We start from the raw sequence: 26,268 nt of genomic DNA on the forward strand, positions 1-26,268 counted from the left end.
TAGGGTCGCCGTGATAATTGCAATCTAAAATTGAAGACACTAACAAAGAATCAAAGTTTCGTCAAACGTGGTTAGGGCAAATATATCTTTGACGAAATATCATATAAGCCTATTTCTATAACTGTAAAAAAAAATTACGTAATGTATACAATCTTCGCGTGGTGGAAAGAAGATCAATTATATAAATGGTTGATTTGATATTTTTATTTGTATTTCCTTTTACCAAACACAGTTACTGGTTCATGGTTGTTATTGTTTACCAAATCACAGTTTCGAAACGTATAGTATCTTGAAATGTTAGGCGTCAATTATACTGTTTTAACAGATACAACAGATGATCAACAAAAGAAAAACCTAAAATGTGTTTAGCGTAGATAGTATCCATAATTCTTATATTTATCTTTCACAAAACAGTTATAAGTCCTTGACGGTATAAATAACCCAGTATATCTCAGACTTTTGACTGACATTTGAAATAGCGCAAGATTTAAAACCCATAAAACTCTACGGCTTCAGTCCTTGTATTTTAAACAGTAAAACTGTTCTTTGCTGGGCATGGCTTCCTATTCTGATAACTTTTCGTTATGATTACTTCTTGTATATATATATGTTTTTTTTATAATACCGTTGATTAAAGGTCAGTCCATAAAGGTCGGAAACACGTATACAACATACTGAAAATTACAAATTAATTCAAGATTGGTATTAACCGTTTTATATGAATCTGCTGCGTCTTTAATGAGAGTATCCCTATTTAGAGATCGATAATTGACATAAATTGGTACGAGTTATTATTAATTTGTATAAGCTACAAGACGTTGAGTAGTTTGAAAGTTAAACGGATAATTATATTCTTAAATTTATTTTTTTTTTCATTCTTCATCAGACGCAACTTTCTGTCTGTCTGGTATCTATTTTCTCGGTTTCAACGACAAGCGTAATACAGCGTTGATAATCAATTAAGCATGTACTTTTTTACACGGGGTTTTGTCGACCGCGAAATAGCGAAGATAATACACCGCATAAATCAAAACCTTTACATTATTGGTTTATTGGTATGTAGTGATGGTTGTCCGTCTGTCATTTCGTCTTTCAGTCATTCTGTCCATCAGACCTTCCGACCGCCAGTCATTTCGTCCGTTACAAATATTGCCGTCACAGATTTCTTGGCTTATATGGGATATTTGGTATATGGCTTATGCCTGATGATTTGAACAGTGTCACTCCTTTTCAGCTTTCTAGATCATCTACTTCCTGATGTCCAAGAGACTTAAAGTTTTTACTTTGTTCGTCGCAATTTTTTCAGCATGCTCTGTAAGAAATGATAAGATTTTGACATATTGGCTTAATGTTGATGCTTTGTACAAAGTCTTTCCTTTCCCGCTTTCTAGGTCATCTAACTACTATTTTCAGATTGCTCATAGCTTTTCTAATTATTAATGTGTATGTTTACAACATTTTTCATTTCTATTGAAATGCTTAAGATACTTACATGTTATTGTTTTATAAGCGTTCTGTAATGAGTCGTGGCAATGTAGTAGTTTCCGCTATTTATGTGATAAATATTGTATAGATATAGCAACAATATCCTCGTTCAGTATACAATAACATCTGAACGATATTTTTAACTATTCTTAATTTATAATTAACTCCGAAGTACTATGCGAGTTGGAAATGATGCTAACAAAAATATCTAGAATCTCAACTAATGTTTATATACGTTATATATTCTGAGGTTAGTGTTTCATATATAGAATATATTTATTGTACATATTTTATTAAAGGAATTCTGATGAAATTTATTAACATGTACAACCTTACTACGGAGTTATATTGCATAATGCATTTTATATATGGTCATTTTTATAGCCTTGAAAGCAACTGGAGATAAAACATATTAAATTCCGTGGAATCACTCGTGGATGAAATTGTTTTCCAAGATTTATGATAAATACTTTCTATTTCTCTTGTATATTTTGTCTGTCGTGGAAGTGGTCGACCAGAGATCGTGCCCTTTTTATGCATATGTGTGTGGTCTCCCTTGTACACATCTAAACCATTTCTTGTCCAACGTTTGGAAATACTGACATTGACCTGCATAATTGCATATATCTCGATGTGGCGGATAATCGGTCACATGTATCTTATTACGTATAACGTTAGGGTGATTTTCTGTTCTTTAGTCTTACAATTCCGTCACTGGCAATGACGATGAAAGCAAAAGAGGGAAATCAGAAAGGTTCTGCCTATGAAAGGTAATCAACTTAGTGTTTAAAGTGAAGTCGATTTTGTATGCAGGTCTCGATTTCACAAAAAGTCGTAAGTGAAAATTTGATCGTAAGTAATGACGTCATAAACGTAAATAGCACTGTGACGTCATGATTTACGATCAATTTCACACTTACGACTTTTTGTGAAATCGACGCCAGACTCGCTGCTTTCTAGCTGACATAATACATGTTTGTAAACATGCGTACGTTGTCGTTGCCGAAGTGAAATGCGTGAAATACGTTATAATAAGGAAGACCCTTGGATTTTAATACTCTCACACATTCTTAATGTTGTTTTTTACTGTGACCGTAGTAACGGTAAAAGTCTAAAGAATATATTACGTGTTTAAAAATAATCCTTAGTATTAATAACATGTGATTACCCTGTTTATAAGTTGTAACATCAAATCAAACAATCAATGGTACATTGTTAATTTTGAGTCGATGTCATTGTAAAACTTTGTTGTCATCAAACCAACCTTTAGTCGCGTGTTTTTTTTCACCCAACATATTAAATTTTGATTTCTTTGCGTAGTTGCCATTACAGTTCTAATGTTTGAGAATCAGTTATTAGCACTAGTATATAATTCTTTTTTTATTACCACCTGGAACATTATTCAAAAGAGGTAACAAAATAATGCTTATCCAATGAATGGACATTTCTACCGTAAGAGAACAAACTGCTTGATTAGTATATTCTTTGATTGGTTGAATATGGTTTAAAATTCCATGCGTTTGAGGACGAGAGCGATTGAAAAATCGGAAAGACCTTGCTTTGGTTTTTTTTGACAGACAAGGCCGGATCACTGCTAATTCAATGAAGCAACAGTACGCAGATAAACATACAAACCCATTTGGACAATGTATTCTGACTTCAAGCAAACCAGTTGTCACTCTATTCCATAAATACCTTGTGCTTGGTGGAGAAGCAGTGACTTTTAATTTTAGGTCATCGGTCTGACTCGACCAGGGTTCAATTTCACGACCTCTCGCACCCGAATATACTATCCTAGACCACCGAGATGGTATTACAATGATTTCAGGTGACCTAGAGTTTTTATGAATTATTTCTAATGAACTTCTATACGGGAATCATGTCATAGGGCCATAGAACTTTGAAGCATCGATCTAGGGACAACTCATCCTTGTACCACTACCATGTAATAGAAGACAAAATTAGAATAACCATAAAACATATTTAGTGAAAAAGTTTTGTTTTTGGTTTTGTTTGCTTTTGTTTTGTCTTCTTTTGTTTGGTTTATGTTATGTTTTGTTTTGATTTTGCTTTTGTTTTTGTTTGTTTGTTTTCTTTGTTGTTATAATTAACCCGCAAATGGAACGAATATACACATTTTTGTATTCTATTAATCAAAGAATGATGTTCCATTATGGCAAGATTATTTGTAAGCACGTCGAATTGTCTGAACAAATTTCTCTTCCTGTGTCTATTTCACCTATATCATGTCATAAATTATATGATAAAAGTCCTGTTCAGAAAATATGAAATAGTACAATTAAGATAATGTTACCAATAAACTAACAAAAAATGCACAATTAATTTAATTACATGACTTGCCATCCAGAAGTGCTATATGAGTCTATGAAAATGTTTACAAGAGGACAAAAAATCTAAATGGAACATTATCAGAAACAACCACGACGACTCAATAATAATAACAATAGTACTAAAATAATACCTCAAGCCTAATGAACAAGTAGTTTGGACTCAAATCGAAAGAAATCAATAACTCTTTTGTGAACAAATGCAGTGCATTTTTGAACGTCCTTTGCTTGAACAGACTCGGTGGTTTGCAAGGAGCATTGAGTTATATCCAATTATATTAGCGAGATGGAATTGAAAACCAAACTCTTAAGGAAGAAACGGACCAGTTTTGGTGGTCGACCTAGGAGTTTAAATTCTACACAAAACGACACAGCAATCATTTTAGGCCTATATACTTATTACATTAAAATGCAACATGGCGTGCCCTTACAAAATAGTGCACTCCATTCCATTTGACTGTTCCCTTTGACCACTGATTAGATGTTATCAGTTCGGTAATGTTGCTGTTACCCTTCATGTAAACTTACTTTTATAACTAATATGCACAAATATTGTAAGTATTTAGAATTGCTTCACTCTTTATATTTTTAGTTTTTTTTTTAAGTATATGGTTGATAACAACTCATTGTCATTATGTATCCATTCCTATCTCGATTCCTTCCTTGGTTTGAAGTTTCTATATATTAACTTTACATCCAGTTGCTTAACACGGCGTTTATCTAGTTTTCTTTTCATTAATGTCCGCTTGTTAAATGTAAGGAATATTATTGGGTTGACCATACTATTCAAAGGAGCCAATGCTATCAAAATGTCAAACCATCCTCCATATCCAAGATCGCCGTACAGATTTAAAATTCCCGCCATAATAGATGGCATCCAACATCCTATAAATGCTTTAAAAGATGAAAAGAAAAACAATTTGCATTAAAAATATTTTTGTACTTGAGTTAATTTGTATTGTATTCATAAAAAGCTCAAAATATCGACCAGATTTTAAAGATCTGATATTACAAATGAAAATTGCTGAATGTTTTTTTCCACTGTCTTATAACCCAATGTCGATAAACATATCTCATCAGTAAACATGATAGCTCTACATTGAAGTTGATGAACACTAATTTATTTCGACTTTTATTTTGACTGTTCTTAATAAAAAAATCTGGGGGTATTTAAAAATGAGTGGAGTATATATTAGATACATTTACATTTACATTTCAAAACTCAGTTCGATTGTGACTTGAATCTGAATCTTGCTAACTGGTTCGTTTTTTTTACAAGAACAACCCTAGATGTATTGGTTTACTTTTTTGTCAGCCAGATGTTGATATAATAAATACCAACAAAATTAATATGTTCCCCAACTTCGTTTTGGGGTTTTGGGGAACACAATTAAAATTTCTACCTGACAGAACAGAGCCTTGGAGTAGATTAAAACTAGGAGTACTTCATTTCCTCTAAATGAATATATGTCATTTAAATCAAATGTTAACAAATATTTCCTTTCATCGCCAGGCTGTGCTAACAAGTTCGGTATGCATAATTCATAAATTGATTCAGTTATAGTAATGTAAGTATGCAATCAAGAGACCCTCCCAAAGAAACGAAGGTTATGCCCTTAATTAGTTCGGTCAAATCTTAGCCTGTCATGGCACTTGCTTCGTTGTAACGATATGACATCTTGGAGTTTGGATTAAATCAACATGGTGGAAACCCTTTTTCATGTGAACGTAAAGTATATGAGATCCTTAATTTTACATTTTGCCATAAATTAGGATTTCTTCACTATTAAGTACCTTCGGGGACATATGAACCCATATAATTTGTTTCGGAGTATTACATAAAGTGAAAAAAAACATCATAACGCTTTTTCTTCGTAATTAATAGCATGTGACATATTTCCTATCTAGCCTTCCTTACAATATACCACGTTCCTCGCACGTTAAAGAACCCTGCTGTGGTATTAGATAGGAGTAAGAACCTTGGCGCTCCGCCACAGGAGGCTAAATTGCCCGACCCTGCCCATCCCTCCTTTTTGTTTTGTAGCAGTCAAAATTTGTCGACTATTATCCTTGTGACCCATCCATTGTTTTTCTTTTCATCATCATCATTTCATGTTCATTTTATCATCCCTTTCATGTTCATCACCTGAATATAGCTGAAATATTGCTCCTCGAGCAGTAAACCCCAATAATCAAGCATTCAATCCTTACAATAGGCATAACTAATGGGATGGGTTTTTTTACGGCTGTAAGAATCAGGCAAATTGGGAAAAATCTAAATTATGGATGTCAAAAACCCACCGTCTAACAAAATAATTTTGTTCAAGGATTCTTTCTCTTTAACAAAAATACCATTATTTGATCGCTGCGTAAGTGAATTTGTAATAAATTTTTAAATATAATGTAAAACAATAAGGTTTTTGACAGTTTTTCAATAGAGATTCCTAAAACTTTGTAAGAAATAATTCCAAATCATCTTCCAAATATACAGAGGAAGATGTTTACAAAATGCTGGAATTTTGAATCGACAACATATTTGTCCAGTGTGGTGGACGTGTTTTTCAACAAACGGTCGGCATTCCAATGGGAACATATTGTGTTCCTTTACTTGCTGACCTATTCCTTCACTCTTATGAGGCTGACTTTATAGCTGATCTGATCAGAAAGAAAGAATATCGTTTGGCTAGATCCTTCAATCTCAGTTTCCGTTATATAAATGACGTATTATCTTTAAACAATCCTAATTTCGGGGATATGATACATCGCATCTACCCAAGAACTTGAGATAAAGGATACTACAGACACTGTAAAGTCAGCCTCATATCTTGACCTACACTTAGAAATCGATGGTAAAGGAAAACCATTTACCAAACTTTACGACAAACATGATGACTTTTCATTCAGGATTGTCAACTTTCCTTTCAACTGTGGCAACATCCCTTCGGCTCCTGCGTATGGAGTGTTCATATCACAACTCATACGTTATGCCGGAGCTTGCCGAAACTACGCAGACTTTTTGTATCGCGCCAGAACTATAACAAATAGGCTTCTGGAACAGGGTTATATTGCTACAAGATTGAAGTCATCACTACAGAAGTCTTATGGTCGTCATCATGAACTCGTGGATCGTTATGGTGTATCCATCAGCACCATGAAAACTGATTTATTCAACGGGTCATAGTTTTCCTTTCCTCGTTTGTCTACCCCGGACTTGACTTTTTATGAGCGACTCGGCGGGTGTTTCTAGAAACACCCGCCGAGTCGCTCATAAAAAGTCAAGTATAAGTCATCATGCTCCGAAAAGAAACACAAATTTTACAATGTAGACACATAGTTTATAGTCTGTAGAATATACATTGGTAGTTCGTTTGTCTTAGAAATGTCAGAAAATGCAGAAAAGTGAATTCAAAGTTACAATAGTATGATAGAGTAATGTTATTGAGTTCCCATCGATGATGAAATTGCATTGCATTTCATTGACTTTATATTTCGAATTTCATACACTAAAGAAAAGCATTGAACGCCATTTCAGCACATTAGATAACATTTAAATCTGATTTAATGGATGTTCAATTGAAATTAGATACCAGAGAGAGTAACCAAGGGAACCAAGGTTTATGAACGAAAATTCTGCATTCATCAGTAAGTTAAATTAATTGATTGAAACAATTTGGAAAAGAATATTCATCGAATCCTAGCAACAGTGCAGTGCGTGTGTATAAGTCAACCTCAATCAGAGAATCTCGTCAAAGATGTCATGTCTGTAGAAGTTAAAAGAAGAATAAGTTCGATGTTATCACTGACTGAAATTGATGTAATAAAAACATCACAAAAGTGTCTGGAAAAATAAGTTCATTTGTAAGGTTTCTACCATAGGTTTACTCGGTAGTTTATCATATTTACAGCGATTTAAAACTATTCATGCTTGGTATGAGACAAATGTATGAATTTTAAGTACGCTTAAACAAATGGAATAATATAATTTTGTGTTTTTGTTTTTTTTTGTTTTTGTTTTTTTTGTTTTTTGTTTTTTGGTTTTTTTTTTGTGTGACATCTTAAAAAATGGTTGTCAGTGCAAACAGCTATCTTCTAAATAATCTTATAAAAAATTCAAATATAAAAGTCAAATATTTCATCCTTTACAAAGTATTTCCCTGGATAGAGATAGAGCTATAAGATATTGTAATCCTTGAATCTGGTCACATTGTAGGGAATAATTTTAATAAAGCATATTTATAGAGTCTCTGATTTCAAAACTTATGCTATCTGATTTTGTAAGAATTAAACGCCACTTAACTTGGTAAGAGTAATCAAGGGAACCACGAATCTAGCGAAAATAAAAGAATGTAATCCAGGGACAAAGACCAGCCATGGACAATGGACACATATAACAAAAAACATAAAATAATCAAAATAATAAATGCAATACCACTATATGAGAAACAAGTGTCATGGTAGGAATAGAGACTCACTTTGACAGCTGTGAGTATAAAAGTTAAAAGTTTTAAACGAGGTTTGCTGGAACACTTTGCAGTTCTAGCTATGAACCGTTGTTTGTATGGATTCTTATGGAGTCTAAAAATCCAGTACATAGACTGTAAATCACAACCAAAATATATTATTGAAAGTGAGTATGAAAGAGTTGCTCATTTGCTTTTGTTACTTTGTATGTATGATTTTAGTTACTTTATGTTCTTTGTTGTGTATGTCTGTATTCCATGTCTGATCTTTGTGCCTAGAATATTACATTCATTTGATTACCGCTAGTACCATCGTTCCCTTGATTACTCTTTTACTCTTGTTAATGACATTTTAGTGATCTATGAAAGTATTTTGCATTTAAATAAGGCATTTGTTGCGTTTGACAATATCATCGTATATGTCGGTCTAAATATCGGACAGGATAGGATATGCGAAATTATCGACATATTTCGATAAATATAGATTCTCCTTCAGTTCCGAGGGGATTACAGAAGTTATCCACTCGAAATAGCTAACCTTTAGATTTTAACCCACAAGCTTTAGCAAAAGAAATGAGGGAGAATCTGTTTCTCCATGAATAAAACCATAAAAAAAAATAAATTAAACAACACTCTTAATTCTCCCAACATCAACTACGTCATCAAGGACCTTCCCCTCCAGTCATCAAGTCATTGCGTCATCGATATCACTATCATTATGATTAGTTGATATACCACCAATTAATCTTTTAAAATATGAACATTCGTAAATCAACAAGAATTTGATTGATCAACAATATGAATAACAATTTTAAACATGGTAAACATTGTAAGTTTGGGAGTCTTCACACGACATTTTAAATTACCGACACGTGGCGGGAAATTACAAAGTTTTAATCACTCGCTTGTGCAGTGCGAATGAAGCCTATGAATGGGAAAATAAACGTTAATACTAATCAGCATGGTTAAGAGTAATGATATTTTACTATATTCATGTAAAATATAACCGCGGACAAATGCTAGTTTATCAACTAGTTTTTTTTATTAATTGACTTGTGTTTTTTATCTTCTTAAATCTGTATGTGTATTATGAATGGAATCTGGAGTTTGTAAAAAGTTGGATCAGAAAGGTTCGAGTGTATCAAGACTACCCAGCCATTTATAAAGTAAGACTTTTCAGGTACACTAGCACTAGTGCTTGTCTCATATTGCTTAATCTGTCTAATTCTTACATTTATCTGTACTAACTAGTACATGAACTAATGGGAACCGACAAAAATGTCTGATGGCCAAAAACTTTAGACAAATATTATTTGAAATATGGAATAGTTTTGTCCATAGTCTCTATTTATATTTCCTAACGGAAGATAATAAAGGGTGAAATTAATGTACTGTTTTAATCAGGTGTTTGCAGAATCAGGAAAATTGCGTCAACTTTACGGCTTATCATCAGTCCAGAGATGGTTCTTTTAAAACATGGTTCTCTGTACTACCTTTTAAAACATTAGACACTAAATACCTTTCTGTACTCGTCATGTATTTTTAGACTTATTTGTTTGACAGGGGATCTTATAAGGATATTCCCAGTCTGGCTTCTAAGTATTTCTATTTATCTAGTAGTTTATCAAGACAAACACTGCAAAAATAAGATTTGTAACAGTACGTGACAAACACAAGGTCATTGAGCATTACGGTCGTAAGTATTCTTCATATTAATAAATTCAGGTTCAGAGGTCAATTGTAGTCTAATGTTATTTGAGAAGTGTAGAATGTTTATAACACTTTCTTAGTAATATAGTGGTTAAGTGTCAGTACAGTATTTGTAAGAATCAGGCAATAGGTGAAACATGGAACGAAAAAAAATAATCATTTTGAAAGTTTAATAATAATATTTGCACCATCAGTATCAAGCAAAAAAAGACAATGTTTTGTAAATCATTTTAGTAAATTGAATTATTATTCCATTGAAATGCACTGAAAATAAAGATTTCAAAGGCACTTAATTCTGTCAAAAACCTCAATTTTCAAGCATTCTAAAAATGTTTTGAACAAGTCAAGAGACACATAGATCAAATGATGGTCTTTCCAAGTACAGAAAGCACCCTTGAGTAAAATTACATGGTCAGATCGGTGAGTTTTTTACAAGCATAGTTTTATTTTTCCCATTTTGCCTGATTCTAACAATAACGTACACTTAATTATGTAATACACAGAAACGAAAACTAAAATGTAGATTTCTATTAATATAGCATTAGCTTTGATGCTGAACTCTTACTCGAGCAAATGATTTTTAAATCCTTTTAAAGACAAGAAGCTCGTCCAAAACATCAAATCAAAACCCGACTGGATATTGTATTTTGGTATAAAAGCCACTTGGAAAGCTGATGATGAAGGTATATATACAAATAAAGCTAGTCTTTTTTAAAATAATTTTGACATTCTTACAAGGTAGTCGTAAGTTGAATATACTTGATGGTGAAAATCAATTATCATTCTCTAATGTTGTATAAATAGCCGTCTTCGTTCGAAGCATGTTAATTTAAACATGAAAAATGAATGCAGTGGTTCATTCAGTCATTGGGTGTCATATAACTGTTTTGTATGTTGGCTTTATGCAATGCAATCTGATGCATTAATGGACAATACATTTGAAACAATGCTTATAGAAAAGCATATTGAAGGTAAAATCATAAATAACTAGTGGATATTTTTTGTCTGCCAAAAGAAAGATAATCAAGGGAACCAAGATTCTAGAGGAAATCAAAAGAACGTTATCCAGGGACAAAAGACCAGACATGGAAAACAGACATAAACAAACAAGAACATAACATAAGCAAAATAATACATACAAAGTTACAAAAGTATGTACTCCAATAAAACTTTGAGCATGGACCTGGTGTAATCAAATCCGGGTTAGACGAAAGAGTAAAGGAAAACTATGACACGTTGAACAAATAAGTTTTTATGGTGCAAATGGATATACCGTAATGATCAACGAGTTTACGATTAAAAAAATATGATATTAACCTCATCCAAAGTCTTTTCTTTTATATTAACTCTGAACACGTCACAACGGCGCTTTTGACCAATCAGATAATACAGAAAATGCGACACAATCACAAAGCAACCATTTACGACGGCGTTTTTTCATCACTTGTTTGTATCACATTTGTTTTTTTTTTATATTGCTTATATCAAGCCATTCAAGAAGTAGGTAAACCAACTTTATAGAGAATTTGGTTTAGTACCAACCAACGAGAGACTGATAACTATGGTATTAAAGGGGGTTATGCTATATGATTGATTTTAGTATGTCGCACTGAAAATAAAGTTTCAATATACATGTAATTACCATGCACTAACCTAAAAATAATCAATAACAAATTTAAATATTAGAAGAAGAAGCAACTATCAAATAACTAAGGTATCGTAGGTTGTTTCATATAAGTATATAATATCAGATTTTGCAAATAATTTTCAGTTCGAACTTAATTGACTTGACATCATATTTTAATCACTACAAATGCATTTTTTTTTCCGTTTTTCAATTTTAAAAAGTAAAATTGCATTTTTGATCTGTATTGATGGTTCATACTCGGTTTGATTTTATTTTAATAGCTTTGTATACTTACTTAGGCTAACGACGAAAGTCATAATAATGCTTTTTCTATGGGCTCTAGAATATACTCGACACCTTTGGCTGTCCGTCGTCTGTGTTACTAAACCTTATAATAAAAAGTTAAATAAATAGGTCAACAATATGAAGAAAATTACATTGGGGAAAATAATACGGCTTTCCAGGATATAAACAGAAGACACCTTCTCAAATCTTCTTCGAATCCGCCATTGGAAGTTTGTTTGACAATACAAATTACATCAGTCTTTGAGACAAAAATAAACTTAAGTTGAGAAAAGTACTCTAAAATTGAAATTTTTTATGCATTGTGGTCTTCTCATTTATGTCGTTGTTACTCAAGGGGGAATAATTTCTTTATTTAGGTATCATAAAGAAAGATTTATAAATGACGATTTTAAGCCAGTCTTATAGGCAATAATCAGGGCATCGCAATACTTTCTGAATTGAGAGAATTTTCTGGCTATGTTTATCGATATTTTTGTCACATAACATTTAAATTTTTTATCCGGCTCCCAGTATTTAGCTAATATATACTCCGAAAAATGAAACACAAAGTATCCATTGTATGTCAGTTTTTTTATAATTCTAGTGAGTAAAAAGCGTGTTTGTCCTTTAATAAATACATATTCGATGCTTAGAAAATTAAGGTATAAAAGTATACTTCCATCTTTCTGATAAATACTGATAATTTTCTTTTAATCAATATCTGCTTATATGCCTAATCAATCATGGCAATTAATGTTGAATTAACATTCCTTATACCTTCATTGCTAGGTGTTGGGTACTGCTTGAATCGAAACCCTCTGCAAACTATGAAAACAATGGTACTGTAGCTTATAACAAGCAGAGCCAGCGGGAAAAATAGTTGTAACATCGCATGTGAAAGGATTGCAATCTACAAAAGTTTTAGCACTTAAAGGACAACTTTTCTAAAGAAATCTTAGAACGTAACTTCATGAACGTACATTTTACATTTAACATGATAATTTATAATTTTATCATATATTTTTATATTGATATTGAAACAATTAACAAGTTTCTGTATGCTTTTTCACACGAATGATTGATTGTACGTGTATAACTGTTGTCGAATCCTGCAAATGTATGCTTAACAAAACGTACCTCTCTGACTCCACGTTGATTAGGAGTACATATAGGTAATCCACAAATGTATGCTTAACAAGACGTACCTCTCTAACTCCACGTAGATCAGGAGTACATATAGGTAATCCGCAAATGGCAATAACACGTGTCCATTTAATTGTAGGTATGGTCACAAGAAAGGCAAACATCCAAGGTATTATCACCATCATTAATCTATAACGTCTTCTCTGTCTCGTCACACCAAATTTCAAAATCACACCTAGTAATCTGTCTATTGCTATGATGACGATCATATAGGTAGAGGCAAACAAAGCAACGTTGCTAAGGTAAAACTTTAGTTTACAGACGGATTCCCCCAGCAACCAAACCTTCGTAAAGTGATCAACAATATGTGGTAAAATGTGGAAAACTGCAACCGCTATGTCTAAAACGAAACAATTTTATGAACAACGAATAAGGAAAATAAAAAAAAAATGACAGTCATTTGACAAAGAAGAAGCAATAAAATAAGAAACAGAACTAGAGAACATAATACACAAAACAACAACAGGATATTACAGAAACAAAATATTTCATCTGTGTAACTGGGTGGATTAGATTTCATCAAACGTTTGATTTAGACACAAAACAAGTTGTAGCTATTGCAAACAAAGGTACTTTTCCCATGTAATTACAATCTTCTGAAGTCCAGGCTAAAACAAACAGTTGAATAAGATGTGGTGAATTTAAACTAGAAATCCGTAAACAAGTATTTTCAAGTGTAAGGATTTTCCATGAGTGCCCGCATTTGAACTCTGATCCCAGCTCCAATGCAAAGCTAAATTAGTTGATAAAAACGGTCCGAATTTATTTTTTTACTTGTCATTGTTGTAACGAAAACTATGCAAATAACATCATAACTAGAACGTTCTGTACTGTGAATACATACCGATTATGACTAGATGGAAGACAAACAAAAGTAAATTAGATTTACGTCCTTTTCCTTGCAGCAGCACTAACAAAAGGACATTCAGGAACACTGTTACGAAAAGTACCATACAGCGAATCCATTTTGCAATTTCCCATTCCGTCTGAAAGACAAATATTTTGTCAGCGTTAAACTACTTTAGCTATACGAAGTACGTTCGTTGGAACAACAATACAAGAGGTTGACTATATCTCTGTATATCTATTAGGAACACCAATATTAAGAACGCAGAAAACATTTTGCTAGGAATATATCATACAAAAGATTGAAAATCTACTTTTTATCTTCTTTCTTTTACTTTGGCGGACGAGGATTTTACAATGATTCATCATTATTGCTATCTAAATGTCCCATATGATATTTGAAATATCCCATTATATGATGCGCTCTACACTTTGTAATGGTTTACATACGAGTCAAAATCAATGGAAAGTTTTGAATTTGTTAGGCATGTACATACATATATATATATTTTTATCTGTTGAAAATATGTTGAAATTTTGTTGAAATCAATTTGTAAATAACATAGATGATAATATTTGTAGTTAACAAAATAGAAACTTTCTGCTATTCGAACGTCGGTATAAGAATTCCATGGGGTTTCTAAATGTGATGCATGTGGTAGAGCTTATCAAGCATTCATCTGAAACCGAATGAAATCAATCAACTTACTTTGATTCTGGTTAATTTTGTTGATTTATTTAAAATAGCTTACAAAAGCGTACCAAAGACTTATGAGTGTTATGCTCCTTAATCCTGGTCTACTTGCTTTATGAGACTAAACATTTATAGTATTTGGTTTTTTTTCATTATGTAAATAAACGGTAATTATGGTAAATGTCAATAGCAAAACATTGATCGATTTTTTTAATCGTCAGTATCCACAAAAGCTCATTAGTGTTATTTACTTATATGCAAAAAAAATAAGTATGCACACACACACACACACACACAATAATTGTTGTGTATGTCAATGAAGCGAGAAATCATACAAAAATTCAGTATGATATGGTGAGATATCTAAAACTGTTTCGATTTTGATTTTATGTCAGCAATTTTTGCCTTTGTTGCTTGTGTTTTGATTCATTTTACCAAAAAGACCAAAAAGATATAACTAAAATCGATATGGTGAACATGTCAAAGGGATAAAATCCCAGCGGGATGAACAAATCAGCTTAAGGCAACAAATCGGTCTTTTAAGAACGACGAAGAAACCCTTACATCACAAGGTTGGCTGCAGCGGGCCCCAAACAACATTATACACATAGTTTGTTTTATGATTTACTGTTTTGATTTGAAATGAGCTTGACTTAATAGCTGAACATTAACCATAGAAAATAACGTTAGATTTTCTAAGGGGAAAAGCACATTGAACAAAATAAAACAAAACAGGTTTTGATGAGATGATGTCAAGAAGTGCTTTAGGTTTTTCACGAAAGGCGTAGTATAGGCAATAAAAATTATGACCAAAATACATTTATCGACGAAACATTTATAACAAGACATTTGATCAATCACTCAAAAACAATAATACAACTCAAATTATTGTCCACTTACCGGATATTGGTTCATAACGCCATCAATTGAGCAGCTGGTATTTAACGGATATGTCAACGACGAATTTTTACAATCCATTATTGATTAGAGGAAACTGGGTCTCAGATTCCTGAAAAAAGATATAACAATATGGAAGTGAAGATGATGCAATTACTTTTACTGTCAAACTAACATAAACGTTTATCAATATCAGTTACTCTTTAACTTGCTAAATATCACACTATCAATACAATGAAAAAATCATTAAAAACAAACAAATTTTAGAATTTAAAAATGATTCGTTTAGACCTGTGTTCAATTTATCAAGATTCAAAATACATTTTTGATATCTATAAAGGAAATTCATTCATGTTTGGATAGGACATTGAGTATTGAGATTATTCAGGGTTAGTTTGAGACAAGATCCTCTGTTTTTGAGATACAAACCTTACGTTCGATACTCATTTCTTTAAAAAAAAAAAATTTGCATGTCTTATACTCATCTTTTAATGTATTAGCGTTTTATTTGTTATCTTTATATATATATATATAAAACATATCTGTCAGAAGAGAAGAATTTCGCGTTAAAGCACCGTTACAGGGATGAATTTTAGTGCAAAAAAGATCACTGTATTAAATATCAATCATAAATCGAATATTAGAGATAAAAGGAAAACAAAACCAAACTGTTTAAACATTTAACATGTTTGTAACAATTATTCAACAACAAATATCTCAGTTATTTTTCCTTTTTTTATCATCACGCATTGTCTATACACAAATCATTATTTTAAAAACCGATGTCGTGTCTTCACATAGTTATGTGTAACATATATGCAGTGAAAAAAGATGCAAATCTATAGTCGCTTCCTAGTTTACTGTGTGTCCCTCCGTTAGGTTATATGCTATGCTAGACAGATTGTGGGAAATATATTATAAAGCATGAGCTCTAGTCATTATAAATTCACGAAGCTATTTCTGTTGTAGTATACTAATTTGCACAAACGGGCGGGATTAAACTATGTGTGTGGAAGAGAAAGAAAAGATAATAAGCCCTCTGCGCAGGAAATTGACCCGGACATGTCACTCATGTATAGCCTTTTCCATATTAGCGTTGCCTCTGGTCTTACAGTCATCCTTGTCCATTTTTAATTACTCGGGCATGTTACAGTACCAACATGGAAAAGGACATACGTTGATTCACTTCATGACATAGGTCTCACTAACCTTTTTATCGTGTCCATTACTTTACATGTTAAACAAATAATTTTCAATGTTTAACTGTGAATTCCCAGTAAAATTAACTCCTTAAAGTTGCATACCTTTGCAGAGTTTGGAAAATATGGCTTTCAAAAGAATTATTCTAATGGTACGATGACTGCACAAATTCTTCACAAAATTTACAAGAATAAAAAATTCTGAAAATCAACATTTTTACTTTTTCTGCTGACAGCATGGAGGCTAATTACTCACACATGTAATCAATATTCATACACTTTTGAAGTACATTACAAATATGATTTCAAAGTACATATTCTCAGCTTTATTTTGACTACTTTTGATCAGAATACACACAAATAATGCACTTACAATGCATATATTTAGGTTCTGTGTGTTTTTGGTACTACATAGGAGGTGGCCATTTCACCCGGAAGTGGTTAGTGAGACCATAGTCATAATCCATTATTAATACATGTACCAAGGACATGTAACATAGCCAATATGGACGATATGGAAAAAGGCATACATGTACATTGATACATTTGATGACAATTTTTATAAATTGAAGTGTGCATTAACTTTTACTAACACATTCAAACCAACAATGTGCATATAAGTTGTCATCACTCGAAAACATTAAAATTTGTCAGTTATTGTAAGAAATGTACGTCATTTCGATTTAGTCCTTCATGGTCCCGTATTGATGCCCCCTTTTCAAATTCGTTATGCACGGCTGTGATTCATAATGACCGGCTGTGATTCATAATGATCGGTTGTGATTCATTACCGCTTCGTAATAACAAGTTGTCGAAGTTTTCGGTTCATAAAGGATAGGCATTTCTATGCATACTGTAGTAAGTTGTTTAATGAACTCGTGGATCGTTATGGTGTATCCATCAGCACCATGAAAACTGATGTATTCAACGGGTCATAGTTTTCTTTCCTCGTTTGTCTACTCCGGACTTGACTTTTTATAAGCAACTCGGCGGGAGTTTCTAGAAAAACAGAGGACACTTGGTCCATGCTCCCAGTTTTTAGTGGAGTCCGAGTTGCTCATTTACTTTTGTTACTTTGTATGTATGATTTTAGTTACTTTATGTTCTTTGTTGTGAATGTCTGTTTTCCATGTCTGGTCTTTGTCCCTGGATTACATTCTTTTGATTACCGCTATAACCTTGGTTCCCTTGATTACTCTTTAATAATATAAGATAAAATTGACGGGTTTTATTGTGTAAACAGATTTTTCAAGTTTTGGGAGCAGAGTTTCTTGGTTTTCATGTTACTACAAAATTGAAATAAGCTCTTACTTTCTAATGAATTAATCCTTAAATGATAATTTTAATTCTGTATACATGAAGTATTCATTGGGAATTTTCCAGCAATTTAATCAAAAGGGTTTGCATGAATCTTTATATGTACCGAACAAATACTTAATTGTCTACATACCCCATATATATAAACATAAATATAGGATTTTCTGAATACAGATCATATCTGTATTTTTTAGAAAACCACACATTCACGTCTAACTTAAATCGACCAAAACAAGAACGATAACTATTGTATAGTGCTTATTGCATAATTATACAATTCATATATTTTGTACACAAGTTCAACAAATAATGACAAAGTACATTTAGTTTTGTGGTCTATAACTGTTTTGAATTACAAGAAAGTGAAGGTGAACTGTTTGGTTTGTCTTTCACAAAGTGAAATAGATGAAACTAAGCCTTGTTTATATTTGAAGATTTTCTTCTTACTTAATCGACTTATAGGATTAAAAATAAATCTTACATTTACAGGAAGATAATGTATTTTCCTCAAGAAAATCCTCATGGAGACAGATGGAAATTCATTTCACTTAAACGTTCGATGATTTGTTAAACTTAATACTTCTCTCTGTATTTTGTCCTTTACCGCAAAATATCGTAGGTGCAACTCTTAAATAGCTCAAAGAATTCTGAAGAAGTAGAATATTCCTAAGACATTTGGACATTGTATGTAAATGGGCATGTAAAAATACACTTATTACCGCGGGAGATCTAGACTTAAAGATGAGATATTTAAACTTACGGGTATACATTTAATGTACATTTGTAACATGGGGCTTTCTTTTTGTCAGTTGCCTCACAATATTTCTAGTTCCGGCTATTTGTTCCCGTTCCCAGTAATCAATCATGCAACATGACACATACAATCATACGAAGACATCATCAATTTAACACTTGTGGTCAGAGCTTACACGTATCTCAGGAAAGATACTAATACCATACAGTGAAGTATTTTATTTGCATGGTATCATCATGCGTCGTTTGACACATCACGAATTCAGAAACCAAACCTAACCAAAAGAGCATTTTAGTAAATTGCGAGCTGATCTTTTTCCATAAATCACGAAAACTGGAACATACGATATTCTCCTGGTTTTATGTAAATGGGAGCAATACACATACACACAATCACCTTTAAGCTTTGAAATGTAAAGTTTACAAACAACGTATAGCAATATATTAATCGAGGTATTTAGAGTGTGATTTATACCACAAAGCTTATACATTTATTTATTTTCCTGTTTGCTACTAATCTACATATCAACTATTATGTATGTTGTGGTTTTATCTTTATGAATGTTATGGAGTTTGATACGTTTTCTACGTTCCCAGCTATAACAACAGGTTTTTTGCCTTAATATCCATGTTCTTGCAAAGTACGTGTTGACTCCGATTCAAAGGTCCCTTTTTATTGACGACTTTAAAGATGTATTTTGACTTAACGGTGACATGAAAAATATTTTTTGTCTTGAAGCATTAACATATACAGTATGTTGACTGCATCTGACATTAACAAGCAAGATAATTATGACATTTTTATAAAACGTCAAGCCAATTTGAAAAAAAATAATACATTTGATGTGGTTTATGAAAACGGATTTCCTCAATCCATTCAGTAAAACAAGTTACATTTCATTGACATGAACTGCAGATATGCTGGTCATAAGCGTATGGAGTGTTCATATCACAACTCATACGTTATGCCAGAGCTTGCCGAAACTACGCAGACTTTTGTATCGCGCTAGAACTCTAACAAACAGGCTTCTGGAACAGGGTTATGTTGCTACAAGATTGAAGTCATCACTATAGAAGTTTTATGGTCGTCATCATGAACTATTTGATCGTTATGGTGTATCCATCAGCACAATGAAAACTGATGTATTCAACGGGTCATAGTTTTCCTTTCCTCGTTTGTCTACCCCGGGCTTGACTTTTTATGAGCAACTCGGCGGGTGTTTCTAGAAAAGCAGAGGACGCTTACCCTACCGGTGCACCTGGTCCATGCTCCAAGTTTTTAGTGGGGTCCGAGTTGCTCATTTACTTTTGTTGCTTTGCATGTATGATTTTAGTTACTTTATGGCCCCGTGCAGTTTCGGGTGTTAAAAGAACAGGCCTGCAGCAGCGCTAAGCTTGTCATAGAAGGCGACTAAATAGTGCTCAGAACCCTAGCCGGGGGCTAGGGCGCTCTGCCCACAGAGCAACTAGGATGTGTGCCCCAGGTGGTGGAATGGGGTACCCCTGGCGTGTTACATGCTGGGGTTGTCAGGCTATAATACGGAAAACCTGACCACAAACCATAGTGGTGCACCGTGTTGGGAAAGATGCCACGTTCCTCGCACGTTAAAGAACTCTACTGTGGTATTCTCCCGTAGGAACCATAGGGCTCCGCTACAGGAGCCTACCCACCTCTCCCTATTTCTAATGGCAATCAAAATTTGTCGACCCCATTGTCCTTGTGTCCCATCCCTTTTTCATTTCATCATCATTTCATGTTCATTCTATCATCAATTTCATGTTCATCGTCTGAATATAGCTGAAATATTGCTGCTCGGACGTTAAACCCCAACAAACAAACAAACAGTTATTTTATGTTCTTTGTTGTGTATGTCTGTTTTCCATGTCTGGTCTTTGTCCCTGGATTACATTCTTTTGATTACCGCTATAACCTTGGTTCCCTTGATTGCTCTTTTAAAACCAATGTAAAGCACACAGCTAATATCATATGCTAAAATGCAGGTAAACATTGTAAAGATATTTAAAATAGACAATTTGCACAATTATACTGTTAACTGGTAACTCCCCAGGATGTTTGGTAAATCAAATCCGTTGATTAGTTGTAATTTTGTAGTCATACATCATAACATTATAAATAAATAAAACTAAGAAATGTTCGTTTTGATTTTTCCGAGAATTGCGTGTCCACAAATATAGTGAAAATTACTCCAAGCGAAGTTTTACAAATGTACAGTAAAGCGTTTTTTATCAGAGAGAGTACTCAGGGGAACCAAGGTTATAGCGGTAGTCAAACGAAAAGTCAAAAGGAAAAAGACCAGACATGGAAAACAGACATACACAACAAAGAACATAAAGTAACTAAAATCATACGTGCAAAGTAACAAAAGTAAATGAGCAACTCGGACTCCACTAAAAACTCGGAGCATGGACCAGGTGCACCGGTAGGTTAAGCGTCCTCTGCTTTTCTAGAAACACCCGTTTTAGAAGATCAATGTAGAAAAAGAAATTTTCTAATTTAGAGCTAACAGAAAATAGATCAAGACAATTATTAATTGATTAGATAAACTTTGTAAGAACAGATATCTTGCTAAGTATGGTTGACAATGTGCTCGTATTAAAATACTTATTTGTTCGTTCGTATGCAAAATAGTAAGATTTTGAATCATAGCATTCATAATGCATAAGGATATAACATGAAGACATTTCAATAATACTAACACAACAAGAATAAATAAAATCGTTTAAAATGTGCAGCCAATGATAAATCAGTCAAAACGGGACAAACTTGCAATGGCGTAAAACAAAGATATGTGACGTTGTTGATTTTTCGGCTAATCGTTTATTACGTTGGTCATGTTCAAGCATTTGCCGAAAGATATTATAAAATCACAAAACGGTGAATGGATATTTAATCTCAAATATGGCTTTGAAGATTTGTTTTCAGACGGGTTTGTCGTGTCAAAGGCTTCGTGTGCAAATAATTAACAAGAAGTCATTGATGCCAATATATGGATATGCAAATATAATTTGTTACTGCTTTGATAAAATAAAAATTATAAATCTTACCAAATAGGATATTGTATAAATAACTGTTTCATTCACATATACATTCAATAGTGTTAGCCTTTATACTATATAGGTACGTAACCCACGCACAAAATTACCGTCGCTGTATTGACATTTAGCTCAGCGCTTCCGTGACAAGGGAAAAAATCCTGATTGAAATATTTCAAAAGATAATATATTTCTTGTGGAGAGAAAACAAACGATTTAAACTTGTTTATTTTACTCACACAGTAGCGAAAAGCGTTAGTTTTCTATAACTTAGAAGAAAAATTGAAACATTTCTACTAGACTTAAGCAATGTTGTAGACAGTTCACCTTTGGAAAATGGTTTAGTGATAATTCGTTTTAAGAACTAGGAAAACTACAACACATAATACTATCAATTACATCTGAGGCATTGTTTCATCGAACGGGTGGAAAATATATTCATATCGATTTATATGCATTAAAAATCGGGTTCGAATTTGGACAGGTTTCACATAGATATCCACTTGTAAGGAACAAAAACAAATAAATCAAGAAATTAACTACAAAACAATGCTGTTTGATCGCACTACCAGGGGCGCTTTTATTCTTGCGGTGTGCTTCTTTTGATATTTGCGCCTTTTGAAGAAAACACAAAAAAAGAGCATCAACGAAACTGATTTTTAGCATTATGGTTATATGGTAAACTTAACAATATTCAAAACGGCGAACTTACTGAGAATTCGTTTAATCTAAAACATCACGTGTATGTAAACAGCGAAGTATAGTTATAAAAAAATGAGAAAATAAACGAAATCAAACGAACCTGTTTAAAATTATGTTATGATTCTGTAGAAACTGTCAAAGTGTTCAGATTATTTATTATTATTAGTTACTGATACATATTGACCAGAAAACTAGAGTCACTAACAATCAACAGGAAGTAATATTTTAGACAATAAGACACAGAGAAGATGGAATTCGAAACACAGTAACCAAACCAGTAAATCTGCTTCATGATGAGTTATTCAATGTCAACAATCACATGCAAAATGGTTCTTCAGTGCACCCCATAATGAGCTAAAAAGCCCACATATACATGCAAGCCATCTATATGTTTCCATTTTCAGAGACCCAATAATTACATACCTTATTTTTTTGAATTAAATTTCAACAACTTAAACACTTTTACGTGACAAAACTATAAACTTCACATCCAAATCCAAGTAGGGTATTAAAACGATTTTCACTGCAATTATCCTCACGACTGTACACTGTCTTCACATAAACCTATGATGAAACTATAATAACATGATGTTATATAGAGCAACTGTCTGCTTGTCACCAATAGTTTTCTCACGTTGTTAATAATAGGAGATATTCAAGTAGTTTATTTCGTTTAATATCATATTTCTTGTTTTGAATCTACGATGTTTATAGAGTTAAAATATAACGAAGGTGGAGCATTGTTTACAAATATGTTATTTAATATAGGAGATGTAATGATTTTGGCATAGTTCAACATAAAACCGTAAACAACTTATACTTACAATGTTTACAAAAGTGTACTGGATGAATGGTTAATGGGTATACTTTTTCAAGCGAAAAAATGTATTAACTGTGTATTTGAGATAAATATTTGATGATAAATACAACAATGTATTTTTAAACATAAAAGATTATTGTCTTAACGCGTATTAAGTGTTAGTTTTAGTAAGAATCGGGCAATATGGAAAAATTCTGGAAAAAAATCATGTAAAAATCCAACGGATCTGGCAATATAATTTCACTCAAGGATGCTTTCTCTCCTCGAAAAGACCTTCATCAAACCTTTGCAATACGCGATTTGCTCGGATAATTTTTAGTAGAATGTTAAAGAATCTTTAAAAGAACCTTTAAAGAATGTTAAAGGTTTTGAACAGTTATCTGCTCTTGAAATGTTTAGTGCATTTCAATTAACTTTAATACGATTTACCTAAGTTATATGAACAACTTTCTGATTGTGAAAATAGTAAAATTAAACCTTCAAACCATACCTTGTTTCCATTCACTGCCTGATTCTTACAGAGACTGGCACTTAACGATTTTATGGTCGTGAATACAAAAGGTTGCTTCAATGACTTGCATTTTAGGTTCAAACAAGTATTCGAACCATCTCACGAAGTTGAAAAGTAATGAAAACAATGATTTACTGAAAAGACTACTAAACTTTTCGTTTGATAATGAAATTTATATTTCAGTAATCCAGTTCAGTACTTTTTTTCATTAACCTTTTAAGTCATTTGTACGACCTGAAGAGTGAGAAAGGACTTGAACGAAACACATAATAGAAAGCATCTGAACATCGAAACAAGGAAAAAATAACTTGTGAGTTGCTTTGGGACATCGGATACTCCACTGCTATTTGAAAACGCCCGGTTCGGATTCCGTTAGGGCAGATCGCATGCATATTATACATTGCTCAAAATTATTGATGATGCTTTTGTTGAATAATACAATCCCTACCGGATCTATATAACTCATACTACGTTATCCGGCTGTTACGTTTTGAACTAGACATTACATTTCTGTTGTATTATAATTTCTTTTCAAAATAATACCGTTTTTTATGGGATTGAAAATTTCACATTTTTGTTGTAAAATGGTTGATTTTAATTTGCTTAATATATTTTTTAACCTTTGCATACCCTATATAAACGCCTGAGGAATATAAAACAATTAATTTTATGAGTAGAAATTCCTTTGTATTTTCGGGTCTCGAGATCTCTTATGAATAAAAGGTTAATCACCGCATAAAGAAAACACTTATTTGGTAACTTAATTTCTAAAACATATACAATTTCTTTTTGAAGAATTATGTAAGGTTTATTAAGAAATGTTTGTTAGTTTTGAACAGGTTATAACCTCGTTAGTTCAAAGAGAACAAACCAATCAGAAAGCTGGTTACAAATCAAAGTAGATTATTCTAAATTGAACAATATAATACATCAACATTAGTAAGATGAAGGTGTTGTATCCAGACAGAGGAAACACGCATGACAAATGCGTTGTTAAGGTGGGTGACAAATGACACAGGTTTTGTTATTGCGGGATGTATTATTATTTTTTTACTGTCAAATTTTCACTTTTTGACATGATAATTATCAGTCATTTTTACGGTTTTCCCTTCTAAAATTTGTATACAGTAAGGAAATTACTCTGTATATTTATATTAAAACCCATTGCAAATATAACTAATGGAAAAACATAATACCTTGTAAAAAGATTCTCATGAGATGTCATACCTCTTTATTTCTTATAATGAAGATATTTTACTAATTATTAAGTAGAACCTGTAATGAAAATTACAAATGAAAGATGTACTGTAGGACAAATCTTAGGACAATTCAGAAGCACGATGACTTGTCCTTGTATTCAAATCAAAGTTATTCCATCAATACTTTTACGAAACAGCTTTCTGATAGGATATAAAATACAATAATCCTCTTTCATCTCATGGGACATATTTTGTTTTGTTACTGTGAAAACTAGATGCCAACAATAAAAGAAAAAGGTACACGGTAAACATTATAAATGAGCAATGATTCCTTTTACACATTATATCGAAGCAAGATAGACATCAATAATTACACATAGCACGAACACTTGCTTGTTGACAGTCTAAGTACCAACCAAAAATATGTCAAAGGTTGTCAACAAAATACATCCTGAAAGCAATTTCCAGTGTCCCAAAAACATATGATATATCTATACATGTATGTTGACTGCAATTGTGCAGGTCTAGATTTCACAAAAAGTCGTAAGTGTAAAGATGAACGTAAGTAATGACGTCATAAACTAAAATAGCATTGAGACGTCAAGATTTACAATCGATTTCACACTTACGACTTTTTGTAAAACAGATACCAGGTGTCATATTACGGAATATTAATAAATTATTACGTTTAACAACATTTTACACTATCTTTAAATGATGGATTATATATCCATCTTGTGTATGTGTTTCCATTTTTTTTCTGTTTATCAATTTGTTTGTTTCCGTAATAAAAAAAGCACAAATTCTCTTCATTTCACGTGTATTCCATTAGAAAAATAATCATTGGAATAGACATTAATATGATCAAATTATATCCTCCTACTGGGTAAAAATGTTGAAATTGTTTGTTCTGTTAGGAAAGAAAGCGCTCATCCTAACCATCATGACTTATCATTTACGCGTATTGTCCTCTGTCTGTTTATTGTTCATTTTGTTTTTACCATAACGCATGCTTTGGATCTGACAGGAAAATCTTTTATATGAATTTACTGAAAACAACCCATCATTCATTGATTGTGATCACATTGTTGGTTATGTCATACGGGTTCTTAAGATAACTGCAAATCAACCAATAAACATAGTACTTGGTGATGGTCT

The 26,268-nt window shown here is 32.6% G+C and overlaps 1 protein-coding gene across 2 annotated transcripts; it reads right to left on the reverse strand.

Moving 5' to 3' along the window:
• Window positions 1-186: 186 nt before the first annotated feature.
• LOC148599476 (vasopressin V1b receptor-like) lies at window positions 187-23,240 on the reverse strand. 2 transcript variants are annotated; one of them, XM_088557616.1, is made up of 7 exons: window positions 23,004-23,240; window positions 15,559-15,667; window positions 13,963-14,104; window positions 13,121-13,458; window positions 12,693-12,825; window positions 11,926-12,018; window positions 187-1,312 (listed from the first exon to the last, which is right to left on the reverse strand). In XM_088557616.1, the coding sequence occupies exons 2-7, from the start codon at window positions 15,634-15,636 to the stop codon at window positions 1,248-1,250; spliced, it is 849 nt and encodes a 282-aa protein (XP_088413742.1). In that variant the 5' UTR covers window positions 15,637-15,667; window positions 23,004-23,240; the 3' UTR covers window positions 187-1,247. The 2 variants fall into 2 exon arrangements, with proteins under 2 accessions (XP_088413742.1, XP_088413741.1); XM_088557615.1 differs by lacking the exon at window positions 187-1,312 and adding an exon at window positions 3,815-4,727 and having other exon boundaries at window positions 23,004-23,235.
• Window positions 23,241-26,268: the final 3,028 nt, after the last annotated feature.

This window comes from Perna viridis, chromosome 13 (genome assembly GCF_037379345.1).
Source record: "Perna viridis isolate PV_CMFRI_1.1 ecotype Kerala chromosome 13, ASM3737934v1, whole genome shotgun sequence".
Lineage (NCBI taxonomy): Eukaryota > Metazoa > Mollusca > Bivalvia > Mytilida > Mytilidae > Perna > Perna viridis.